Source organism: Gossypium arboreum, chromosome 10, assembly GCF_025698485.1.
Source record: "Gossypium arboreum isolate Shixiya-1 chromosome 10, ASM2569848v2, whole genome shotgun sequence".
NCBI lineage: Eukaryota > Viridiplantae > Streptophyta > Magnoliopsida > Malvales > Malvaceae > Gossypium > Gossypium arboreum.
The window spans coordinates 6,099,118-6,124,690 of record NC_069079.1 but is presented as its reverse complement, the minus strand read 5'-3'; the positions used below and the strand labels follow the sequence as shown (position 1 = coordinate 6,124,690).

The 25,573-nt window shown below is 33.6% G+C and overlaps 5 protein-coding genes across 13 annotated transcripts; 4 read left to right on the top strand and 1 right to left on the bottom strand.

Moving 5' to 3' along the window:
• The first annotated feature begins 3,125 nt into the window (after positions 1 to 3,125).
• On the top strand, positions 3,126 to 6,847 carry LOC108470631 (25.3 kDa vesicle transport protein-like). The gene is made up of 7 exons (XM_017771995.2): positions 3,126 to 3,214; positions 3,340 to 3,421; positions 3,956 to 4,185; positions 4,389 to 4,549; positions 4,651 to 4,797; positions 5,539 to 5,615; positions 6,349 to 6,847. The coding sequence occupies exons 3-7, from the start codon at positions 3,998 to 4,000 to the stop codon at positions 6,430 to 6,432; spliced, it is 657 nt and encodes a 218-aa protein (XP_017627484.1). The 5' UTR covers positions 3,126 to 3,214; positions 3,340 to 3,421; positions 3,956 to 3,997; the 3' UTR covers positions 6,433 to 6,847.
• A 555-nt stretch (positions 6,848 to 7,402) lies between these two features.
• On the top strand, positions 7,403 to 10,582 carry LOC108470695 (peroxisomal (S)-2-hydroxyacid oxidase GLO4-like). Of its 7 annotated transcripts, none has more exons than XM_053020156.1 (12): positions 7,403 to 7,561; positions 8,214 to 8,450; positions 8,534 to 8,658; positions 8,733 to 8,779; positions 8,853 to 8,930; positions 9,046 to 9,170; positions 9,272 to 9,329; positions 9,433 to 9,495; positions 9,633 to 9,702; positions 9,800 to 9,900; positions 10,001 to 10,105; positions 10,194 to 10,582. In XM_053020156.1, exons 2-12 carry the CDS (start codon positions 8,308 to 8,310, stop codon positions 10,374 to 10,376), a joined length of 1,098 nt encoding a protein of 365 aa, XP_052876116.1. In that variant the 5' UTR covers positions 7,403 to 7,561; positions 8,214 to 8,307; the 3' UTR covers positions 10,377 to 10,582. The 7 variants fall into 7 exon arrangements, with proteins under 7 accessions (XP_052876116.1, XP_052876114.1, XP_052876115.1 ...); XM_053020154.1 differs by having other exon boundaries at positions 7,404 to 7,561; positions 8,304 to 8,450; XM_053020155.1 differs by having other exon boundaries at positions 7,404 to 7,561; positions 8,284 to 8,450.
• Positions 10,583 to 11,846: 1,264 nt separating this feature from the next.
• On the top strand, positions 11,847 to 15,278 carry LOC108472183 (zinc finger CCCH domain-containing protein 62-like). Its single transcript, XM_017773688.2, is given in 10 exon segments — positions 11,847 to 11,995; positions 12,178 to 12,284; positions 12,417 to 12,531; positions 12,627 to 12,688; positions 12,858 to 12,909; positions 13,167 to 13,278; positions 13,615 to 13,678; positions 13,681 to 13,712; positions 13,796 to 13,892; positions 14,474 to 15,278. Coding segments are annotated over 10 exon segments (1,452 nt in total). The 3' UTR covers positions 15,136 to 15,278.
• A 262-nt stretch (positions 15,279 to 15,540) lies between these two features.
• LOC108473472 (peroxisomal (S)-2-hydroxyacid oxidase GLO4-like) lies at positions 15,541 to 19,133 on the top strand. Of its 3 annotated transcripts, XM_053020783.1 has the most exons (14): positions 15,823 to 15,848; positions 16,073 to 16,158; positions 16,244 to 16,283; positions 16,393 to 16,547; positions 16,629 to 16,753; positions 16,833 to 16,879; positions 16,975 to 17,052; positions 17,147 to 17,271; positions 17,453 to 17,510; positions 17,630 to 17,695; positions 18,100 to 18,169; positions 18,324 to 18,424; positions 18,550 to 18,654; positions 18,797 to 19,133. In XM_053020783.1, exons 4-14 carry the CDS (start codon positions 16,405 to 16,407, stop codon positions 18,977 to 18,979), a joined length of 1,101 nt encoding a protein of 366 aa, XP_052876743.1. In that variant the 5' UTR covers positions 15,823 to 15,848; positions 16,073 to 16,158; positions 16,244 to 16,283; positions 16,393 to 16,404; the 3' UTR covers positions 18,980 to 19,133. The 3 variants fall into 3 exon arrangements, with proteins under 3 accessions (XP_052876744.1, XP_017630531.1, XP_052876743.1); XM_053020784.1 differs by lacking the exons at positions 15,823 to 15,848; positions 16,073 to 16,158 and adding an exon at positions 15,541 to 15,751; XM_017775042.2 differs by lacking the exon at positions 16,073 to 16,158 and having other exon boundaries at positions 15,542 to 15,848.
• A 213-nt stretch (positions 19,134 to 19,346) lies between these two features.
• Positions 19,347 to 24,708, bottom strand: LOC108473471 (oligouridylate-binding protein 1B-like). Its single transcript, XM_017775039.2, has 12 exons — positions 24,392 to 24,708; positions 22,963 to 23,024; positions 22,538 to 22,640; positions 22,308 to 22,384; positions 22,171 to 22,232; positions 21,979 to 22,066; positions 21,702 to 21,777; positions 21,578 to 21,608; positions 21,108 to 21,227; positions 20,839 to 20,924; positions 20,136 to 20,312; positions 19,347 to 19,860 (listed from the first exon to the last, which is right to left on the bottom strand). The coding sequence occupies exons 1-12, from the start codon at positions 24,491 to 24,493 to the stop codon at positions 19,579 to 19,581; spliced, it is 1,266 nt and encodes a 421-aa protein (XP_017630528.1). The 5' UTR covers positions 24,494 to 24,708; the 3' UTR covers positions 19,347 to 19,578.
• Between the last annotated feature and the right edge of the window lie 865 nt (positions 24,709 to 25,573).

Genomic DNA, 25,573 nt, shown 5'->3' with positions numbered 1-25,573 from the left:
TCAGATTCATTTAATAACTCTGTTAATTTTGTTAATTATGTTGATGTGACAATTTAAATATAAAATAATTAATAAGGTTTAAATTCTTCTATTTTGATTGTTTTAAGTTCGGATAAATATTAAACTCTCATGTATTTTTATACGAAATTTAAAGAGATTTATTTATATAATTTATCTTTTACATAAAAAAAGTGAATTTTAAATTCTCAAAATAATAGATTAAAAAGTGATTATAATTGTTAATAATTTAAGCAATTATAATTCAAGTGTATTAGAAAAAGTCACTTTTGTTTGCTTGGGTTACATTTTAGTTATTCATGTTTAAAATGTTGCGTTTTAGTTACTTACATTATTGTATTGTAACATTTTAATCACTTAGTTATTAATTACCTTTAACGCGTAATGAAGAAGCTAACATGGCACATTAAATCATTATTTCAAACAAAAATTTTAGGTTACATTATATAATTGGTGCCTATATTTTTTCGTTTTGAGCAATTTAATTTTATTTATTTTTATATTTTTTAACATTTTTTCTCTGTATTTTTATTCTCTTCTACTTCTCTCTCTGTTTTCCTTCCTTCTTCATTCTTTTTAATATAATTTTTCTATGTTTTTTATTTGTTAAAAATAGTCCCCATACTTTATGAAGGTTGCTTTCCCCCATAACCATATTGTCGTCTTCAACAATATTCATCCCTCTTGTATACATTTTATAAAGTTAAATATAAATTCATGATTGGATCATAAAATAATCGAATGCAAAACAATACCTTCAATACTCATTTCATCTTTAGTAGATTAATAAGTTTGATCTTCTTTGTCATCATTCAGACAAGTGTTAGGTTTGTTCAAAATTACATTATCACCTTGGACTTCATCACTAGCTTTGTCATCCGAAAAGCAAAGTTAGCTCTCCTGTTCCTCTGCTGCTACTTGACTTGGATGACTGACATAATTTTGTTGATCGTTTTCATTCACATTCTGGAGTTTGTCAAAGCTAGTAAATCTCATTCGTACAGTTATAAAACTAGATTCTGAGTTCATCCTAGGGCTGCCAAAAGGGGACAAATTATACTCTGGGAGAGAAAGAATCCTCCTTGAGGATTTAGAAATCTTTTGGCACGAAAAATCCACATTTTCATCCCCATTTATTATTATATCAGATAGATGTTTCTTCGCTTCGATATAGAGGTTATATAATGCCGGAAAAGTTAGTAATCTCAAATTTTGTGCCTAATTTGGAGCCTTTTAACTTGCTTGGCTTTTCTCCCTTGTTGACACAAAAAGATGGCCTTGCAACTCTTTCGTTAAAGAAGTGATCTTTAGTTGGAGAATTCATCCTAATATGTTCCTTAACTCCTCCATCGTTCCCTGAACTTTGTCATTCGATAATCTTCCAGAAATACCATCAGTGGGGTTTCTTTGTTGCTCCCTTCTCATGACATGTTTCCACTTTCTTTTGATTTCAGAAAGAAAATAGTGGGAACCACCTTCATGAAATATATGGATTAGTTTTAACAAATGGAAAATATAAAAAAATATTATGTTAAAAGAAATAGAGAAGGGAGGAAAACAAAAGGAGAATGAAAAAAAAGGAAAGTTAAAAGATCATAAAAGAAAAAAATTAAATTACTCAAAATGAAAAATATGGGGACCAATTGTATAATTTAACCTAATTTTTTGTTTGAAATTTTACAATGTCATTGGTTAGCTCTAATACTTTTGTTTTGAGTAAAATATTGATGTAACTTTTAAGATTTATTAGTACTATTAAAATTATTATTTGTTAAATTCAAGTCCATTGTAATGCCAATTTTTGTTACGTAATCGTTAAGTGAGTATTTTTTTAACTTCAAAATATTACATCAGTGAAATTGATAGAATAATTTAATGGTGTTAACAATTTTATTTGAATTTTAAATTTGAAAAATAAAAGTACCAACTTTCTAAAATAAAAATATTAAATTTCAAAAATAAAAGAATACTTAAAATATATTGTTCCATACTAGTTATATTAAAATTATTGTGTAATTTTAAGATTTATTTAATTTAAAATTGAATTATTCCAAAAATTAGAATATTTTTATTTTGATTTACACGAATTCAACAAGAAAGCGAGGATTACTCGGAATTCAGACCATTTACCTGGGATGCAAAGAATCCAGCAATGAACTTCCATTCTTGTCGATTTCAGTTCGTTGTGAGAGAAAGGAATAGAGCAGCGCATGCAATAGTTGTTAAAGGTTTGCAAACTAACGGAGATTTGTTCTGGGTTGAAGATGCGCCATTGAAAGTTTTAGAAGTGATTGATTTTGATTGACAGTTCAACCGACCACTATAATTCCTCCTTTGTGATGTGGATTGGGTTGAGAAATTTAGAAATTTGGTTGCCTGTCTCAACTTGCTTCTGTTCCTGGGTGAATCACTGCCGGAAATTGGAAGATTTAGCTGTTTATTTTTGGGGATTTCAGATATGTAAGAGCTTGGAAGATTGCTGTAAGGAGAAGAGAATGCTTTTTGGGTTTTTTTCTATTTTTTTGTTTTTCTTGTTATTTGTTTTCCTTTTATTTTCTATTTGAGATTGTTTTCTATGGTTTGATCTTTCAAGCTCAAGTAATAAACGAATTTTATTTAAAAAAAAAGCTTAATGTTTTTATTTGATTTACTATCGTATTTAATCAAAATAAGTAATTATTTTTCCTAAATTTGGATTAAATATTAAGCGAAATATTATTGAGAAAATGTTAAAACATTTTAAAATATTATATGATGTTAAGTAAATATTTGTTATGCTTCTTTTAATTGTGATTTTGTCTCACTGAAATATATTAACACTTTTTTCTTTCGTCAACAGTTTTTTTTTCATTATTGTAAAACAAATGTATATTGAAATAAGAAATTTGATATAATTTAGGATTATGATATCAAATAAAAATAGAATTTTATTTAGGCAAAAACCAAAATTTTATATTATTTATATTTATTATATCTATAAATTTAAATTTAAATTATAAAATAACTATATATTAAAATAAAAAATTGATAAATTTTAAGATTTTGATATCTAATAAAAGTAGAATATTATATTATTTATATTTATTATATCTATAAATATAATCTTTAAAGAAAATTTGAAAATAGTCTAATTTAAGAAAACTCCCAGATGGCATTGTACCTTTGAAACTTCGGAGTTCGCACGGCAATCTCAAAGGTACAATCGCTGATAACACGACACTCTCAAAAAGCCATCATTTAATTTCCTATTTTTATTTGATTTTATAAATAAAAATCCCATTCTTAACGCCCTCACTTTCCATTTATTTTCATCTCATTAAGACTTGTCGGACCACCGGTCGTTTCCCCTTCCTCAGATCGTTGAAATCAAGGAGAAATCCGAAGACCTACATGCTCTAATCAGGTATTCCATTAAAAACTAGTAGCTTTTGTTTATCGATTTTTAAATGTGCATGCATATAATTATTTGAAGAAAAAAATGGTTCGTTGTGGAAATTCTTATATGAGATTTTTTTTTTTCTTCAACTGAATTTCTGGGTTTTGTTGGAATCCTTGAAAAATATATATTTCCTTGTCAGATCGTGATGACATTGACTAGATTGGTTGTCTTTGGATTACATTAATGACCTTTCGATTGGAAAAAGAAGTGTTGGGTCGATCTTGCTTTTGACCAATGATGAGGGTTTACTGAATATCAGAATTAAGGAATCAATTTATGTTTTTTTTCCCGTTAATTTTAATTGTTTGCAATGATAATTGTTCAACTGGAAAATAGTATTTATTTTCAGCTTTGTGGTGGGTGGTTGTACCATTAAGATTGAGAATGAAATTATCGAATTATAGTCAATTGAAATCCGCTGTGCCTTTTTTTATTATCATGGTATGGAATTTGGCTTGTTAATTTTTACTTAAGGTGTTAATTTTGCGTTTCTATTAGTTTGAAGGGATTTTGTGAAAGCTGAGAAAAAGGGGAGTAAAGATGGTGAAACTGACAATGATTGCTCGTGTTACTGATGGTCTTCCTCTGGCGGAGGGACTAGATGATGGTCGGGATCTGACAGATGCCGAAATGTACAAACAACAAGTTAAGGCTTTGTTTAAGAATCTCTCTAAAGGCCATAATGAAGCTTCAAGGATGTCTGTCGAGACTGGTCCTTATGTATTCCAGTATCCTTGTCCTGGTGTCTATTTTTTGGATGCCATATTTTTTGAATTATGTTGGATGCCATATTTTTTGAATTATGAAATAGGTTTATACTTTATGGTCTATTGAGGGAAAGAAATAAGTTCTGTTGTATGTTTTTCTCAGTACGATTTGCAGGTGCATCTGAATTATACCATTATGGTGTTACCTTGACCTAAGTTCATAGCTATATCATTGAAGGTCGTGTTTGTTACTTGACAATGTGTGACCGTTCTTATCCTAAGAAACTTGCTTTTCAATATCTGGAAGACCTCAAGAATGAATTTGAACGTGTTAATGGAGCTCAAATTGAAACTGCTGCCAGGCCTTATGCATTTATTAAATTTGGTAGGTTCCTTTTCTGTTGTTTGGAATTAGTATTTCTTCCTCCTTTTCTTTGTGTTCTTTCTCTTCCTAGGCTTGATTGTATTTTTTTCTTTGTCTATCAGATACATTCATACAGAAGACAAAAAAATTATACCAGGACACCCGTACTCAACGGAATATTTCAAAGTTGAACGATGAACTCTACGAAGTTCACCAAATAATGACTCGCAATGTGCAAGAAGTTCTTGGTGTTGGTGAAAAGTTGGACCGTAAGAGAGACCTTTTTCTTTTCTGAATTACTTTAGGACATTTTTATAAGATTTAGTTTGAAAATTCATTGAACTTTGTTTGAATCAATGCACCATGAGGAATGCTAAAATTTACAATCATGTGCTAGGTAAACTTTACAATCATGTGCTAGGTAAACTTTGCTTTTACAATTTTAATGCATCTGCATTGCATGTACTGGTTAAAGATGTGAAAAACAATCGTTTAGGTGAGACCAGCCTGTTACTCTATATTTGATTCTGTCCCAATTTAACTTTTATAAATTACCCTCAAGTCTTAATCCAAGCTGGAACATAACTGATAACTGGATGATTTTAGTTCCTTATAATTATATATTCGTGTTTAAAAGAAAAAGCATTTTTCTAGTGTGAGGTCATGGGTTGGTTTTGTAGCTTTTGTTCCTTTAATAGTCAGATTTAGCTATTCTGGTCTTTTTGTTGTTGAGTTTTTCTGGAACTTTTCATCAGTTCACATTATGCCAATTAACATTTAAAAGAACCCGGCTTTTAGATTTTTATTCTCTACTAGCAGTACAAGGGCAAAGTCATTTATGGCTGCACCTTGTCACTGCTTAGTTTACTTCTAAGTATTACTTTCAGATTGAAGTCACCTAATCAGATTGTCTTTACTGTTGCTTTGATCTCTCTCCTTTTCACTGACTGAGGATAGATTGTATTGCTTTTCACTGACTAAGCGTTAATTTCCCTTTTCTGACAATACAGAGGTCAGTCAGATGTCCAGTCGTTTGACGTCGGAATCTCGCATGTATGCTGATAAGGCGAGAGACTTAAATCGACAGGTTAGTTTTCTGGATTAGTGAAGGATGAAGACTCGTTATTGCGGTCATTTTTCTCTTTCTGTCTCTCCCCTTTTTTACGTTGAGGCATTTAGCTTTTTCCTTTTGACATTTTTGTTGACAAATGCATGCTGCTAAGTCATTTTCTGGTAGAAAACATAGGCGATTGATATAATGTACATGATCGAAGTCAAAATGGATCCTTGAGCATGGACCAGCCTATCCTGTTAAGAAAAAGAAAAAAAGATCAATGTCTGCTTTGGGCAATTAATGCATCAATTAGTTTGAGTTGGAAGCTCTGCTTATAGGCATAAAGACAAGCATGGCTAGTTACATAAGTATAATTGCTCCCTCCCCACAAAAAATCAATGTCTGCTTTGGGCAATTAATGCATCAATTAGTTTGAGTTCTAGGCTCTGCTTATAGGCATAAAGACAAGCATGGCTAGTTACGTAAGTATGATTGCTCCCTCTCCACAAAAATCAAGAAGAATATTAGCACTTAAATGTGATATGATTTATGTCGGACTGTTTGATTGAAGTTTGCCTTAAGTACCATGGGTTATTAATTTTGTTGCCTAATTCCTTCTATTCAAACTACATAATTTTTTAATGTAAGTCTCTTTAGCTAGAGCTTGCCATGCAGTTGTGGCTGGATTATTTTTGAAACTGTTCTTGATTCGTTCTAAAGATCATTATTGTTAGCAATTCTGAAGTTTGGAAACTCTTGCCTGTAGGCTTTAATTCGGAAGTGGGCTCCGGTTGCCATCGTGTTAGGAGTCGTGTTCCTCCTCTTTTGGGTGAAAGCAAAGCTGTGGTGATTTCAACCGTGCTTCATGGTTTTAACAACTCATCATCAAGTTTCTTAGGTTTCTCTGTTTTGCTGTGGGTAGCTTGTTGTCCACACCCAGAGACCAAACATTGGAGTGAGTTATGGTTTTTTGTTCATCATACTATTCGGCAAAGTATAGGGACGGATTTGCAATGTGGAATTGTGAAGGAGAGACCCTACCTTAAGAGCATATGTTCAAAGACAAAACTATTCTTTCAATATGTCAAAAGCCAGAATAGAACAACAAATAGTAAACTAGTTAAAAGAAAGCCTTTTGTGGTAATTAATTTAAATTCTAGCACATCTAGTGTCTATTTTCTCTTTAATGCTTGGCCCGCCACGAACATGAGCAGGATTTATGTTGAAGATTAAGATAATGTCAATTTAGTTTTTACTGCATGAAATAGCCAAATCTCCTCATCATGATTTATTTTTGGCTCATCCACAACCCTGCTTAACTTTTGCAAATGTTTTTATTTGATTTTTTACCTTAAAATTGGGATAGATTTTTCTCTATCTGTGACAAAAATTATAATGATTTATCTACTTTTCTCAAAAACTTGCTTCCAGGATTCATGTCGTGATCCTAGGAGCCAATCTCCTATGGCCCAAAGGGTAAAATTATAACACTATTCATCCTCCAAATTACAAAAAGAAAGAAAGCAAACAAGGTAAAATTCTAATGATATGTTAAGCGACTGGTCTATTGGCAAAAAAACTTCGATTATAATGTAATGATCAAAAGGAAGGATTAATATATTATTTAGTATTTGAATTTAGTTTTAATGTTTAATTTAATACTCAATTTTAATAATAAATATTTGATACATGTATTCTGGTAAAAGAACGCATGTACTTAATTGGGACAAACAAAATAAAGCTTATTTACCAAATTGAAAAGTGAAAACAAATTTAGGTACTTAAATGGAAAAAATTAAAAATACGCGTATCAAATTTAAAAAAACTTGAGTCTAAAGTAAAAGTTAAATTCAAATATCAAATCGAACATTAAAATTAAACTCATGTGCCAAATAGTATATTACCCTAAAAAAAAAAAAAGAAAAGAAAGAAAATTTAAGTCGAGACAAGGGGTCATCACGGTCTAGACTGCTGAACGGGTAAGATTCCCTAATATTATATAGCCAATTCTATCATATTAGATCACCTCCAAAATCACAGTTTACAAGGTGGCCAAGTCAGAGAAGGCAAACTCCATATTCAGTACTAACTTCTCTTTTAGTTATTCCTTGTAAACATTCCTATTTTCAGTGTAATTAGTTAGCATAACCAAGTAAACTAGTAGGATAACCTTATCATTTACTAACAAGAATTCTGGAGAAGCTTTCAGCTGTCATCGGTATGTTTTTCCCAAGATCAGCTTGGTTGCTTTTATTATTTTTGTATGAACTTTAAACCCCAGCTCTGATGGGTCACTATGTACTGGTTTTTTTTTAACTTTTTGACGCAATTCAAACACTTCTCATTTGTTCTTATGCATGTTATCAGATTACTTCATGCTATGTATTGTATTTAGTCAAGAATAGGGTTGCTAAGAATAGTTAGCTCCCACTTCTGTGCATACCAGCTAATGTCAGCATGCCTGTACCTGAATCTTGCCCTAGCTCACCATCCCCACTCTGTCAATGAAGAAACTTTGACCTGTCATTTATGATATGCTTGAGAAACCCTGTACATGATATAAACATGAATTACCTCATTATTAATAGCAAAATTCTTAGAGGCTCAAAATAGGGGATTTTCCTGTTTTAGGAAATTGCAGCAACCAAGGTCTGTATATCAGTACTCATGCTTGGGTTTATTACTGCAATTGATGTAGCAGAACATTATATATGTATCTAGGATAATGGCAGAAGAACCTGTTAATGTCAATGGATTTCGAGAACTAGCGAGGCAAACCCTTCCAAAGATGTACTATGATTTCTTCACTGGAGGAGCTGAAGATCAATACACCTTAAAGGAGAATGAAGAAGCTTTTCATAGAATCACGTAATGCCTTAAATTGTTTAACGATTCAAAACTGAGCCAATAGGTTCCATCATTATAACTAATTATTTTCTGTAACTTCTTAGTATTCAGCCTAAAATTCTTGTAGACACGAGCAGCATCGATTTATCAACTATGGTATTGGGTTACAGTATCTCAATGCCAGTCATGATAGCTCCAACTTCTAGACATAAGCTGGCAAACCCTTCAGGTCTAAGTCTTCTACAGAGAATTCCTTTCAACTTGTTCCAACTTGTATTCATCAATTGTTTGTTTTATGTCCAGGAGAGATTGCAACAGCCAGAGCAGCATCTACATGTAACACAATAATGGTACAATATATATGAACTGTCACTATATTAGGTGCAGATTTAATGTTTGTTTCATTGTTGATTCTCATTCCAGGTTTTATCTATCTCATCCACTTGCACTTTAGAGGAAGTAGCTGCCTGCTGCAATGCCGTTCGCTTCTTCCAATTATGCGTATTCCGCCTTGCCTAAACTCTTTTTTAATGTTATAATTTAGACTTTATCTTCGGTTGGCAGCAGAAATATCATTGCTAGGCAATGGACTCTAATTTGGTTTCCCACTCAATAGGTGTATAAGAGACGGGATATAACAGCTAAGCTGGTGCAAAGAGCTGAAAATAATGGATATAAGGCCATTGTCCTAACCGGTGACTCTCCAAGACATGGTCGAAGGGAGGCTGACATCAAGAACAAGTGAAGTATCAATGTTCTCACGTTCATTAAGTTTCTGGGCACTAAAGAAGCTATTACTTACGCTTCTCATGTGAAAACATTAATTTGATGAATCTCTACAGGATCATTATACCAGAATTGAAGAATGTGGAGGGTTTATTATCAACTAAGATTGTCACTGTGAGTAGAATTGTTTCAATCCTGCATCTTCCATCAGAGTTGTTTGATGCTTCTTAGATGTTTTTGATCATGAAATAAAGATAAAGCGTAATATATTTTGCAGGATAAAGGTTCAAATTTAGATGCTCTGGCCAATCAGACCCGTGACCCTTCATTCACTTGGGAGGTAAAGATGAATAAATCATTCATGTTATTTCTGTAATATGTTTATGTTATTTATTACAGAACTTCCATTCTCAAGCTTGTTTCACCCTCCTTCACTTTCCCCTTGCTGATATAACTAGTACATTGTCATTTCTACAGGACATCGGATGGTTGAAATCCATCACAAAATTGCCAATTCTGATCAAAGGGGTACTCACTCATGAAGATGGTACGGTTGAGGCACTACCTTTCTTAGTTCAGCTTACATTTTATTCAGTTTAGTTTCATTTGATTAACTTTTGAAATCTCATGCTGTCATTCACAAGCCTTAAAAGCTCTGGAAGTAGGTGCTGCTGGGATTATTGTCTCCAATCATGGAGGTCGCCAACTTGATTATTGTCCTCCAACCATTTCTGTTCTTGAAGAGGTGTTCTCCTTGCCCTGCAATAGGATTTCATTTTTCTACTTGTGAAATTTAGCAGGCTACCAATTCAGTCCATATTTTTGTATGCACAATGAGGTTGCAGGTGGTTCATGCTGTTGGTGGAAAAGTTCCGGTTTTCCTGGATGGAGGAGTGCGGCGAGGAACAGATATTTTCAAGGCAATGGCTCTTGGAGCACAAGCTGTCCTAGTAAGCATATAGATCTCCATTGATGACTTCAGTCCTGCAAATGGCCATAATTTGGGATTCATAATTTTGCTTGTTACCTACTTGGTAGGTCGGAAGGCCGGTTCTGTATGGACTAGCTGCAAAGGGAGAAAATGGAGTTAGACGAGTCCTTGAAATGCTGAAGGAGGAGCTTGAACTCACAATGGCCCTTTCTGGTTGTTCCAATGTGAAGGAAATTACCAGGAGCCATGTCAGAACCAAACATGATAGGCAGCTCCTCTCATTGCTTTAATATTTTATCCACTACAAACATCAAATAGCCTATGTGCTCTATGTTCTGTTAATATTGGAAGTAATGAATGGTAATATTATCTCATAAACTGAGAAAAAAAAATTGCATAATAATGATAAAATTATAAACTAACGAATTATAAATTTGTAAAAGGCTATATTCTTCATAAATTTGGAATATAGCCTTTGGTACTTTTATTTTCAGGAGTTTGTCTCTCTACTTTTTAAATTTCAACATTTAAATTCAGTTGTTAACACTATTAAATTTATTGATGACATTTTGAAATAAATGAAAAAGTTTACTTAGTAATCATGTAACTAAAAGATACATTATAATGAAACTATATTTAACAAACTAATTTTAACAATATTAACAAATCAACTTGAATTTTGAAATCTAAAAAGTAGAAGGATTAAGTTATTATAAATAAAAGTATAAAGATTAAATTTCAAATTTATGAAATGTGCAGAGACTTATGACATATTTTAACCTTTATAAAATTATAAATTAACATAATGGATTCAATTCTGATTCCTAAAATGTTATTTTTGCCTTCACGGCTTCACCCCTACCATGTTACCACTTGAACTAACTTTAGCAATCAATCTTCAATGAATTAGGCTTGTACGATGTTTTAGCACATTAACAAAAATATATTTCTTTTTAAGTATATTGTGCTATCGTGAATATCGCATATCTCAAAGTTTAGTCTTTAATTTTGAAGAGAGCTTAGGAGTGCCTTTTGATGCTTGAAATGGATCGACTCTATATCGAGAGAAGTTTTTGAAATGTCATCATTTGAGTAACCAATCAGACCCTCAAATAGTGAGGTATTGTATTTTAAGGTGTCTATACTTGATTTTAGTCTCAGATTTTATCTTTTTATTTCGAGGGGAGCTTAATACCTCCATTGAGTAAACAAAACTTGTTGAGGGTATTGTTACGGTTAAATTCCGTGAATCCCTTTGAACTTTTCTAGAAATAGAAAGACAAAACTCAAAACTAAAATTAACTCTAAACACTGCAAGAATAATATATTCATTGAAGATTTAAAAAGAAACGAACTCCTCTCAAAAAAAACTTTATTCATTGTGAAACTTGAACCGATAACCTCTAAATATAAACATCCCATTATTCTTTGAATAAAATACTGTCATAAAAAAGCACACATTTGAGCCATAAAAATTCGAACGAGGTTGGAGTGCCAAACACTAACAGGAACATAAATACCGCATTGCAGGCACAATGCGGCGCATGTAATAAGAGTATCTTGCCAGTCAACAATTTTCACTTTTTTTAATATAAAAAATTAGAATTAAATGAAGAGATTAGTGGGTATATTCTATGTTTTTTCGGGCCCATTAGACACCCAAACCGTAAAGAAAACTTTGAATTTCAAATTTTCTTCCTTCAAAGCCCATACCTCAACATTAAAACCAGGAACCACACTGCTAGTCTAGCAATTCATCAATGGCAATTTCTGACTCTGACCCAGAAAGTTCTCAAGATTACAATGAAATCTTTGAAGAAAAAGATTGCTGTAATAACTCTGAGTCCGACCCGGATTATCATTTGGGTACGGACTCAAGTTACAGCAATGACAAGGACACTAGCACCAAGTTCCATAACTTGTCTATCAAGAAAGGTCATGATAATTCCCATATCCCTATATGCTGTAATAATAGTAGAAATTGTATTTAATTTAATTTAATTTAATTGGGTTTTCTTTAAAAATTTAGTTTTAACATGATGGGTTGTGCTATAGTTTTTCATTTCTTTTGGTTTTTGTTTATATTTGCAGTTTGGCCAAGCATTCTAATTTCAGTAATGTGAAAGACCCAGAGTTGGGGATGGATTTTTCACACATTGATGATAAAAGTTACGAGAATGTTCAAAATATTATTAAAGGTTAGTGTTTATGATCTCAATACAATAAAATGAGAAATTAATAAAAAAAAATGGATCATTTTCACTGAAATTAAATAGATTTCATGGTTATTTATTATGTACATGTGAGTTTCTTGTTACAATGCTTGACAGATGGGAGGCTAGAGAAGGTTAAAGTAGATGAGTGTAAAGTTTATCTGAGGAGAAATGGACTTAGATTGAGTGGAAACAAGGATGTTCTGATTCAACGCATAAAGGAGCATTTAGAGTAATATCCATTTTCTACATTAGCATCGGTCATGATTCTTTAGCCTTGCTTTGATTGGCTTTTGTTTCTTTAATTATTTTTTTTCTGTATTTTAGAATCTCAAATGGTGGAGGGGAGAAGAAATATCCATTATCAAGCTTTGTAGTGAACTGCACAGGTGAACATTTTACCGAACCCAGAGTTTATGAATCCAGCTTAAAAATTGTAGGAAACACTTAATATCTATCAGTTTGTATCTTCTACATTATACAAGCTAATGGGACTCTTTAGATTTGTGCCTATCTTCTTTTTAAATTTGTTCTAAAAATCAAAGGAATCTGGTGCAGGTGATGCATGCACTGGTGATGTTGTTATGTTTGAGCAGAATGTTTATGAAATGTAAGGTTTATTTTTTCTGTTTTAGCATACATGCAAAGTATACTTTGATATGGACCTTGGCTACACTTTATCCTGAATTCCTCATTTTTTTTTTCTTTAGTAACCATGGTTGGATATGAGTTATGGTCCTCCAAATTGTATGTGAAAAATCTTTAAAAGTTGAGCATATATATGTTCTTATAGCTTCCAACTTATATTATCTAATTATCCTTGATTTCTATATCTTGTTACCACATATTATTTACAAATTGTTTCAGGTTTAACATAGCATCGCAAAGTGCTTCTGGTCCTCCATGTGGTACAAGAATTGTTGTAGGGCGCATTGTCAAAGAAAGCTATGGCAGTGCCAAGCAGCAGCATACATTTACTGTGAGTCAAAGACAGAAATAAACATGTTTAGATTAGATAAAGAGAACCAGATATTTAAACTGTTTACTGTTTTTCCTAGTTGGGCTACATCAAACTATGGCTTAAATAATATCTTGAGGCAATAACTTGAGTGAGAAAGATCACTGAATGAAACAATCGGTTTATATACATACCCGATTCCTTTGTTTTATAAAACTCTGAGCAACCTTGATGCAGAGTTTCCTACAACAGCATGCAGAAGACATGCATTTTTGATATGATCCTTTTGAGAAGATGATATGTTAGCCTCAAAGTTAATATAGTCCTTAACACAATGTTTGTGGCTAATGTGATCAGATAGAGGTCCTTTGGAGTAAAGGAGAGAAACCACTTTCTCCACTTCATCCCCTCCTAATCAAGGGTCGAACCTTTACCGACTAAAGACCTTGAGACAGGTTTGAACCATTTCAATGGTTTACATTTTCAGCTGTCAGTTGATTTTTGAATATGATGCTAGCTTACCAATAGTATTCATCAGAGATGGAAGGATGAAGGGGAGAGGCAAAAAGTTTTGGTGGAAAAGCATTCAAGGGGCTCACTAGCCAGGTCAGATAGAGAAGTGCTGTTGAGCATTGGTCTGTAATGCAACATGTGACCAGCAGCTCACCAAGCAGACTTGCAATGTAGCAGAACCGAGAGCAGCAGCAACATGGTCCCCTTTTGTTTATTTTGTTCAAATGTAACTTGCTTAGTTAATTTGTAACTTGTAATCAAAGTTAGTAAGATTTTTGATGTAATGGATGTAATGGCTGATCATATCAGCTTACTTGTTTATGTGGTTCACATTTTGAAATTGTTAAGTATTAGTGGGAGTAGTTAAGTCATTAGGTAATTGTCCATTGACTTTGTAATTTATATAAGCTACTGTTTTCTTAATGAAAGATGATGATTTTCAGTTATTCTTGAACTCAAGCTCTCCTTGTTTTGATTGTTTTCAATCTTTTAATCTCTTAAGCTTGTGTGAAAAGCTTGTTGCTGTCAAATGTTCCAACAAGTGCGGATCCAGGAAAAGGAAAGGAGGAAAATACTCAGATCAAATAGGTAAATGTTGGTTTTGATTCAAAAGATTCAATATTAGATTAGAGTGATGCTAAGTATTCTGCACTAATTCAGAAATCCAGAAAAGAAAGAGATTAATCCTAGAATCTCATTTTAGTTACTAATATCATGTTGGACTTTAGAATCTTAAAAAGAGAAGAAAAGAACAAGAAAAAGTCCCAGACCCAGTTAAGTTCAACAACAACAACGAAGGAAATTCAACCTCGACAGCCAAGCTCATATACTAATTCAGGGTTCATAGCACCCCAACATCAACAATCAGGTTCAACTGTTGAAGGAGGACACCTAACAAATCAAAACCATGGGTCAGGATTTCTCTTTGATTTGGAGAAGCTATCAATTAGAAGTCGTCAGTCAGTTTCTAGTCATAACAATCATTTACGAGATCAAGTTCCTCATAACTTGGTTGAGACCAGTGGCATTCAGGAGGTGCAGCTTCAAAAGGGTGATAAAATTTACTTGAACAGCATCCAACCAAACTTCCCTATGGATAGATACTGGAATCTTACCAATGGCAGATTCACAGCAAATGAATTTCCAGAGACGAATTATCGTAGACAATGGCTAAGAAACATGGACCATTGTCATCCAGCAACTCCACCACAGAGACAAGGCTTCCTTTCGCAACAAATTTGCCGATATTATTCTCAAGGACGATGCTATTATGGAGAAAATTGCAAATTTTTGCATGAACCAAGAGAGTTGCATGTAGCAGAGGAAAGACGTGCCAAAGGCAATTCAAGTAAGATGGCTTTATGAACAATAAAAAATTTTGTATGTAGAAAGACTGATGGGACATTTCATAGTGTAAGGAGTAATTAAGCATCATGTTTTTAGTCACTTCTATTTGGAGATTACTATATTACCTTTGTCTTGGAACTGAAACTGCCTAAACTGAATTCATTACCATTACCATTACCATTAGAGTAAATATTTACCAGTAAACTTGACAATCTCTCATGTCGGCGGTCTTGAATTTTTTTTTTTCTTATACAAGTCTTGGATTTATATGTATTCTACAACCCTTTAAAAGATTCTTTAAATATATGAAAATATTTGCAATAAATTAAATATTCTTTTGTTGAACATGTATGGGTATCAAATGTTTATACCAAAATCCAAGTAACATAAGACAAAATTGACGTGCTCTATTTAATTCCTAGACCAAAACAAGAGAACCATGGTCCAATACTGAAAAAATGAATGAATCGTAAGAGGTTGAGAAAAGGCCATGAGCTGGCTGGGAAAGATTATCTGCAACTTGACTAGCAATAGTTTAGTTTTATCTAAAGTTGATTAATATGAATACAGACAAGACTAATCTTTACTTTTCTTGAGGTGCGTGGAAAATTCAGAAGAATTAAAAAGTAGAAAGGTACACAACTAGATCATTTTTTATAGTTCATTATTTATTGTTGCAGAGAATCTCAAGAAAAGAGAAATATTTCTGGATAAGCTTTCTGCTCCAAAAGGTAATTCATCGTCATCTTCTGAGCTTCAATCCAAGCACTGGTTTTCATGGCACTCAAGCAACTTTCAGTCTCTTTCATGCTTGCTATAAAATGACATCATGTGATTCAGATATTGATATATGAGCAAGAGTTCATTTGTTTTAAAAGTGATTAGCTTATAGTTTTGTTGTACCAGCTTAAACCTACATATCTGTACCTAAAAATGCTCAGTAATCATAACACAGCTCCCTCCCCCTTCTGTCAATAAAGTTCATCATTCAAGAGTTCCCTTGATTTCATGCCCGATTGCCGCTTACAATTTAAATATCTAGTATGTAATAAAAGCTTGAGAATCCCATACGTTATATAAGCATTTCATCTTTAATATTAATGACAGCAGCAATTTTCTTTTTCAGAAGCTTCTGCAGGAACATTGCTCGGATTCTGGCAATCAAGGTCTGTATATCACAACTCTTCTAAGATCTATTCTGTAACTTATACATTGGCTTGTTGGTAATTAAAGCTAGGAAAACCTGAAAGTTTAAACATCATATTATTGTTCCAGGAAACCAGGATAATGACAGGAGAACCTGTTAATGTCAATGAATTCAGAGAATTAGCAAGGCAAGCCCTTCCAAAAATGTACTATGATTTCTACACTGGAGGAGCAGAGGATCAGTGCACCTTAAAAGAGAATGAGGAAGCTTTTAGAAGAATCATGTAATGTGTTTAAAATTGATTAACGCTCTATAGCAAAGCTTGTTCAGATCATGTTACTGATTATGGTATGTGACTTGTCAGTATTCAGCCTAGAATTCTTAGAAATGTGAGGTGCATTGATTTATCAACTACAGTGTTGGGTTATAACATCTCAATGCCAGTTATGATTGCCCCTACTTCTTTGCAAAAGCTCGCAAACCCTGAAGGTCTGAAGTCCTCTTCAAAGAGTTCTCAACATTACTTATTTTGAAACTTGTATCGAAAACCTTTCTATTTTCATTCCAGGAGAGATCGCAACTGCCAGAGCTGCATCTGCGTGTAACACGATAATGGTACTAATAGTACACACGAACTTTACTCAAAGGTTATGGCCCAAAAAAGACTTCCTTACTGAATTTCGGTCTCAAAATATTGTGTCTATTTCCAGGTTTTATCCACCTCATCTACCTACTCATTGGAGGAAGTAGCAGCCTGCTGCGATGCTATTCGCTTCTTCCAACTATATGTATATTTGGCCTTACCAGAGCTCTTTTCAATAGTTTCTTTTATGTCCATACCATCAAAAGGAAAGGAACACTAATTTGGTTTGCTTCAAATAGGTGTATAAGAGACGGGATATATCGGCTAAGCTGGTGCAGAGAGCTGAAAATAATGGATATAAAGCTATTGTCCTGACTGTCGATTCTCCAAGACTCGGCAGAAGGGAGGCAGATGTTAAGAACAAGTGAAATATCAGCATTCTCACTTTCATTTTCTATCAACTAAAACTTGAGTTGCTTTTAACTGTGTAGATTAATCTGCTTTATATCATTGAGATGAAATACTGTTCCAGTTTAACGTCATACATGAAAAGTTACTTCTTATGCATCCTATGTGAAAAGATTACTTGTGACGAACATTTGCAGACTAGTTGTACCTCTGCTGAAGAACCTGGAGGGTCTATTACCAACGAAATTTGTTTCTGTAAGACAAATAGCCCCTATCCAATTCATCTTCTTTATTTAACGGAGACAAAACTTGTTTTCAATATGCCTGTTTGATGTGCTTAATAACAAATATATTCCCGGTAATAAATTTTACAGGATGAAAAAGGTTCAGGTTTGGCTGCTCTGGCCAGTGGGACTCTTGATGCTTCTTTCTGTTGGGAGGTAAAAATGAGTAATCAATCCAGGTTTTTTTGTGATATGTTTCAATTATATAGAAGTTGCACTCTGGCTTTGTTTTCCCTCCATCCAGTTTGACACTGCTTAGGTTGCAAAACTGTTGGTGTGAACCACGATTGCATGAGGTTTATGTAAAAAGAAAGTGACTTTTCCTATGGTTCTCAGCTCAGGACTGATATTCTTCGACCACCCCACGAGTTCGAACTAATGCTTAGTTGTTAGGAAACTTGTACTTGTTGGCTTAAACGCTTAGCATAGGGCCTCATATATGTAAACGAACAATTTATTCTCTGTTAATGTTGATGTTGGAGGGGAAGTCTGGGGTTAACATGAGATCCATGGTTCTGGTAGTCTTATTTGTTAATTATCACATTCTTATATTCCTGCAGGACATCACATGGTTGAAATCTATTACAAACTTGCCAATTCTGATCAAAGGGGTGCTCACTCGTGAAGATGGTAAGGTTGAGGCGCAGCTTGATAATATTCTTCACCTCCTTCTCTCTTTATTATCTAGGATAGATTATAAGGAGTTTAATCTCTCCACTAGAAGGCTTCTAAAAGAAGCGCTTGGATATTGATTTCAGTCAATATTGTCATATATATTTCACAGCAATAAAAGCTTTGGAAGTAGGTGTTGATGGGATGATCGTCTCCAATCACGGAGGTCGGCAGCTAGATTATTCTCCTGCTACCATTTCTGTTCTAGAAGAGGTGCTCCACTTCACTTACTGTTGTTGATGGTGACCGTGGCATAGTTGCAGCTATAAATTTCATATGTTCTTAGTTAAAGGCATATACACACTAGAGATTACTGAAATTTCTTATTGAGGTCACAGGTAGTTGATGCTGTAGGAGGAAAAGTTCCTGTTTTGGTTGATGGAGGAATACGGCGAGGAACTGATATTTTCAAGGCATTGGCCCTTGGTGCTCAAGCTGTCCTAGTAAGCTATGTTATTCTGTGTCACATTTACCTTCAAGTTAAACCATGAAAGCACACAGCTTCTGTATGATTTCCTGTACACACATATATATAGTAATATGGGCGTAATAAGGGAAATTTCAATGGTAATGGATGTGTAATAGGTTGGAAGGGCAGTTGTTTATGGACTAGCAGCAAAAGGGGAAAAAGGAGTGAACCGAGTGCTTGAAATGCTAAAAGAGGAGCTTGAACTCACAATGGCTCTATCTGGCTGTTGTAGCGTTAAGGAAATTAGTAGGAGCCATGTGAGGACCAAACATGATCAGCAGCTACGCTCAATGCTTTAATGTTTACCTAGAACCAAAACATATTTCCTGTTGATGGAAGGATTATGCCAGTTAATTTTTCAGGCATCAAATAAGTGTAGGCTCTTTATAACATATTATTCACTCTTTACATGGTCAAATAAATAAATGCTTCACTGCAATTTGTTTCACTTAATTCAGTCTATATGCGTAATGACCTGAAAAAATAAGTTCCCATTTTTTTTCCTACATTCAGACGTATTCGTTCCCCCTCCTAAAATTTCATTAAAAGCCATGCCTAGCAACAGTATGAAATATATGAAAGTGGAGGCGGAGCACGAAGCATGGGTTCTACATCTATTGGATTTTGGATACCAAACCGTATGAAATGTATAAAGGAGAAAATACATTAAGAAGCTTCCTACACGTTTTAGAACTCAGATAAAATCTGGAAATACGTAAGATTGATACAATCGACAAACATATGCTATATAAAGATAAAAAGCAGGATGGCATGCAGCCTCACTGCTATCCAAGGGAAAATACATTTAAAAAGCCTCCTCCTATTTAGAACTCAAATTAAAAACCTGCAAATACAGGAAATAAGGATATTACCACACAACCACTTATTTCTTTATATGTTACTGATAGTACATTAGCTGCTGGGCAGCAGCAACATTCGGGTATCCACCATCATATATAGCCTGGCTTGCTCCAGCAGCACCCACCCCCATTGCTGCCTGCTTCAGAGGATGCTGTCCCTGTGGGTGCATTAGAGCATGAACTCCACCCATCTTGCTCATGGCAAGTTGTCGTTCGTAAGCTAAAAGGTCAGTGGCTGAAAGACCAGGTAATGGTGCTGCAGGTGGGGGAAGTGGATTGGAGCTTGTCCCTGGTGGTGTAGGCTTGCTGCCCCAAGAACACTACACAAGCAAACAAATGAAAGATAATAATCCACGGGGAATTAAATAAAAATGAAAGTTGGAATCATAATTACATGGATTTCCACGCAAGAAGTAATCTAAGAACACTGGCCATCCCTAACAAATCCAACTCATTCTATGGCTCATTGTAGGATACTTATGGGTTAATGATTCAATTAACATAATAATCTACAGAAAGAATAGCTAGAGCATCATTGTTGCATATTTATATTTCTCAAATACAAATGAATTTTGACTAAAAGCAGAGAACAAACCTTTATTTGCTTGCCGCATAGATATGACTGAGCATTCCCCATCTGAATAGCCAAAGCTGCCTCAGCATGAGTACTGTATCTCACAAAGCCAAAGGCCTTATCACGCTGGACCCGAACCTCCTCTATCACCCCAGCACCAAGAGCATGGAAATGACGATGGAGTTCAAGTTGGGTGACCTGCAGGAATGAAAAATAATTGGTTTTCTTGGATAACATAACATACTCCTTTACAGTGCAAACTGATGCGTTCAAAACACGGGCAACTCTCGCATGGACTAAATACTTCATCAGAAAATGATAGCTATCAGGGTCAAAGTACCAAAAGGTTCAAACTCATACCAAATACAGTTGAAAAGCTTGAATTGGTAGGTGAAAGATCAATTGTTCTTTTTTACTCTAGGTGGTTAAAAGCCACACATTTGTCCAATGAAAGTAAGCTCATAAAGCATTGTGAAACCCACTCTGTTGTAACTTGCATGATGAATACTATTGATATACATGCGAATATTTATAGAGCTACACTTTGAACAATAAACCAGAAAATGAAGGAATTCAAAAAATAATAATATTAACAGCAATAATCAAACATAAACCAGAAAGAGAGGAAAAATGAATTCAAAAGAAGCAAAACAATCAAAACAGAACAAGTTGAAAGACTTGATCAGCAGCCGTTATTTAAAAGCTGGTGGAGATAGTTACTTGCCTCTGGAGCAAGATTGCCCACATAAACAGTAGTATATTGAGGATTATTCTCAGGAGCCTCAGTATTGGTTGTCTCTTTACCATCCTCTGCATAAAAAGGCAATAGATGTAAGTTTATTTCCCTTTCAGCATAAAGATAAAGATATACAAAAGGTTAAATAAAATGATGAAGTACTAATAGTAATGAGGCTGGCATTGAACAATGAAATAATTATTGTAAATGTTTGATTTTGAACAAAAGATAATGAATTGCAGCAAAAAAAAAGGCACCAGATGAGCCATTGGTAAGTTCCACCACACTTTTGGCATCAGAGCTCTGCTTGTCATCATTGCTACTAGCACCCTTTGTTGCCCAATTACAACGAATCTGCCGACTGCCGAGCCACTTTCCTAGAAATATAAATTAAAGCACAATTGAATTTTGACTGCAATGAACAACAACTCATACAAGTAACAGTTCATCTAAAAAATCAGTGCTAAATACAATTCTTCCAACTAGGCCATGACAATTTAATAAATAAATACTCTACACATGGTGATTTTACAGCAAATACAAGGAATAGCATAATAAATAGAAAGTCATTCTTTTTGGCTTTACTATTACAGCAACCTATCAAAATCACTCTGAAGCATGAGATATATGAAATAAAAATTTTGGGCTATAAATCACAGCTTTATTTGATGAGTTAAAAAATGCAACTAATGAAAATAACATGAAGAGTGAAAAACATCAATCTTACCACTTAAGTCATTAATTGCACTTTGTGCTTCCTGAACAGAGGAAAAAAGTCAACATAATAGATGAAACAACCTTACAATAGAAGAGAAACACAAAGAGCCACCAGATACTTAAACAAAGAGTACCTGCTGGTTACGGAATGAAACAAACCCAAATCCTCTTGAACGCCCAGTTTTCTGATCCCACATAACCCTTGCATCCCTGAAATAGTAAAGACGTCAATTTGTTATTTACGGTGACACTAATGGATCAATAGTGTATTATTTGAACATGAAACACAAATCAAGGTTTACTAACTAATAAATTTGCAACACTGATAGTTTAGGAATTTAGCTTAAGAATGTCCAACATTGTCAACACAAGCCTTTACTGAAATCAAGATCAAAAAGAGAAGATGCTTACGAACAACTGGGATAGACTGAAAAGCATGCAAACAGCATTGCATCAGTAACCTCAGGACTGAGATCCCCAACAAAAATGTTAAAGTGACCTGCAAAGATTATGATACTATCAAACAGTATAGTTATAAAAATAGTTTCCAGCTCCTCACAAATATTTTATAATGAACTTCTGTAAACCAGAAAGGAAGCAAACCTGATGTATCCTCTCTCTGACCACTAGCATATGCCCAATTGACCTTGATAGGCTGTCCAAACCTGCAGATTACATGATATGATGGAAATGCACACTCAAAAAAAAAGTAAGAGGAGACATCAAAGGTTATTACTTACAAATGCCTTCCATTTAGAGACAATATAGCAAGAGCAGCTGATCTGCGATCGAAGTAGTGGACGAATCCATACGATGACTGCTTAAGTAAAGTACAGAACAAAAAACAGATCAATAATATGCTAATTGAAAGGATAAAGGGAAAAAAAAAGACACAAGATAATAATTGCAAATTTGAACATCTCAGAGTTTCAGATAAATAAAAAACATAACAATATTGAAAACAATATACCTTTTCCTTTCTGACAAGCTTGCAACCTTCAACAGGGCCAGTACTTGCAAAAACCTCTTGAAGTAGTGGTTCAGTCACTTGTGTATGGATATTTCCCACATACCTGCAGTTTCTCAAAAAACAAACAAATAAAAGGCTATAAGCAACTTTTTAAGTTGTTTGAATCTTCAAAGAAGCAAGAACATACAAGTATCTATCAAGTTCCCAAAACCATTTAACTATCGATCAAAGGAGCCATTAGCTTCAAATTTTGCATTAAGGGTAGTTGCAACATCTTTGATTGCCAGATTCATGAAGGAAAAATGTCTCCAATGAATATAACCATAAGCATGAAATCAACTGTACAGTTGCTTAAGCAAGGGAAATAACAGGCACCAAATATAAAAGAAACAAAAACTAAAAAGAAAATATAGGCAAACACTCACACACTGCGGCAAGTGCTTGGATCAAAACCAGGAGGCAGATTTCCACTGGGAATTGGCTCTATCTGCAAAATTAGAAAAGAAAAAAATAAACTAATAAAAGAATAAAAAAAGGGGAAAAGAAGAAATTATGTACAGCAAAAGTCCCTTCCCAATCAACCCAATTTTACAGTGTTCAAATCCGGGAACTAAAAAGGGTTTTATGAGGCATCCAACACAACCTAAAACACGACCATCAGCAATGGGAACATCACGTCTCCAACCTCATTGATACTATCAACTTAAAGACAAAATAGACAACACGTTTACTCGCTTTTACCATGATCTCTTTTTTTCACCTTTGGTTTTTTCAGTGACAACGAACCAAAAAGTTTCTGCCTAATCTAAATATGAAATACTTCCAGCAGAACTGTAATCTACAGGTCAGAGTAAACTCAAGGATAAATACAACTCAATATTCTTCTGAACCCCCACCTCCAAATTGAAAAACAAGACCATTTCGTTCTATAAAATTCAAACAAAGTGGTCTTCCAGAAATGTAACTTTTGACAAAAGGAAAACACATTGAAAGTGCCATATACTTCATAAATTTGCTTCATGATGTTATATTCAAGTACTACTAATTATAACCCTAAACAATCCCACAATGAAATTGGGAACCATGTTTTATGCTCCTCAACTTGAAACGAGAGAGAGAAGCAGCACACTTTTACCTAATATTAGCAAACACGAGATACAGATAGATGTTTAGATGCATATAAACATAGACAAATAGACTGATCGATTAATTGACAATGAGCGTGACAAGAACGATGGCAACTAAGTTTACCGGGAAATACTCAATTCTTTCTCCAAATTTGCAAAAAAGAAAAAAAAACATGAAGATATCAAGTAGCCGTGAACCAAATAAAACCAAAGTGATAAGAAACACAAGTAAATAATAAAGAAAACACCAAAGAAAAACTTCGGCTTGAAGGCTGTAACTTCATACAAGAGAACTAACAACACTAGAAATTCATGCGAAGAAAATGTCAAACACTAACAAACAAAACAATCTCTCATCAAATTTAACCAAAACAATGAGCTTCAGTTTGCACCAAAAGCATGCTAAAGACGCATACATTGCCAAACTAAATGCTAATTAATTAACATTCAAAGCCTTCGAATCAACAAAAACAGAAACAAAACCCACCAAATTCAAGCAAAAGACACGAAGAAAGCCGTCGCCACATAAAACATCAAGCTAATCAAGCTCTACGATTCAATCAAAAAGAAGTAACAAAACACGAGCTCGAAGATAAAAAAAACGATTTCCAAAAAAAATTCAACAAAACATTCCTAAAAACCAGATGAAAAAGACGTTGATAATTGACGAAAAAGAGAAATTAACAAAAAATTAAAGGGATACTAGAAGACAAAAAAAGTTGAAAACCTGAGGAGGAGCTAATATGCCGGGATGATAGAGAGACTGCTGTTGAAGAAGAGCTTGTTGCATCAAGGCTTGTTGCTGTTGCTTCAGCCTCTGGTGCTGCATTTTTTTTCTCGGCGATTGACTGGAGATAAATTAATCGAAGTGTTTGGTTTCCAAGAAAATTACGTTTTTTTTCTCCAGCTAGGGTTCAAAAATGGAGGCCTCGAGAAAGTGAGAGAAGAAAAAAAAAGGAAAAAAAAAAAAAGAAAAAAGAAGAAGAAAACTGGAAAAAGAGAAGAGGCCCCTAAAGAAAGAGGAAGAGAAACGAGTGGCTCCAAAAAAGTATTTATAGCGGGATTATTATTGAGGAAGGAAAAAAAGATAAAGTTATTGCTCAGTGTTACTTGTGTTTGTCAACAACAAATCAAACAGTGCCACGTTTTTACATATCTTTCATTTGGGCCTGGACCCCCAAAAAACTTTTACCATATACATATCAACTACATAAGCTTAAATTAATTTCGTTAATTTCTCTACTCATTTTTTTATCTCATAATATAATTTTTAAAATAAAACCATATTATAATTATTTTATTTATGTATCCATCGAATTAAATACTTAACTAATATTAAATTCGAAAATTTGTTTTTTATTTTTAAATTACAATCATGTAAATTTAACAAAAACCAATTTACCATTTTTTGAAACAATTAACATATTTTTTAACTTCGATTATAACTTCTTAACCAAATACCAAATGTGTGTTTTTCTTGTTTCTAGCTTATTACAATTTTCACTTGAATATTACTCTATATCTCATTACCACGTTAATGTTATCAATATATACATGTGTACGTATTAACTCATTTGAAAATTATTTAAAATATTATTTTTATAAAAATACTTTATCATTTTATATTTTCATATGAAATTAATAAAATATTAAATATTGTGACATTTTAACTTAAAACAAAACTTCATTTACACTTTACATTAAAGATTAACAATATATATTTATTATATAGTTTTTCACCCTATCGTAGGTATAATTAGAGATGAGTAAAACTTAATTTGATTCGAAAAAATTAAATTTTGAATTAATTGAATCGAGTTAAATTTTATAATTGAATAACTCAAATAATTTGAATAACTGATTGGTATAAATACCCTTTATATCTTTGTCAGTTTTAAAATAAACAAAT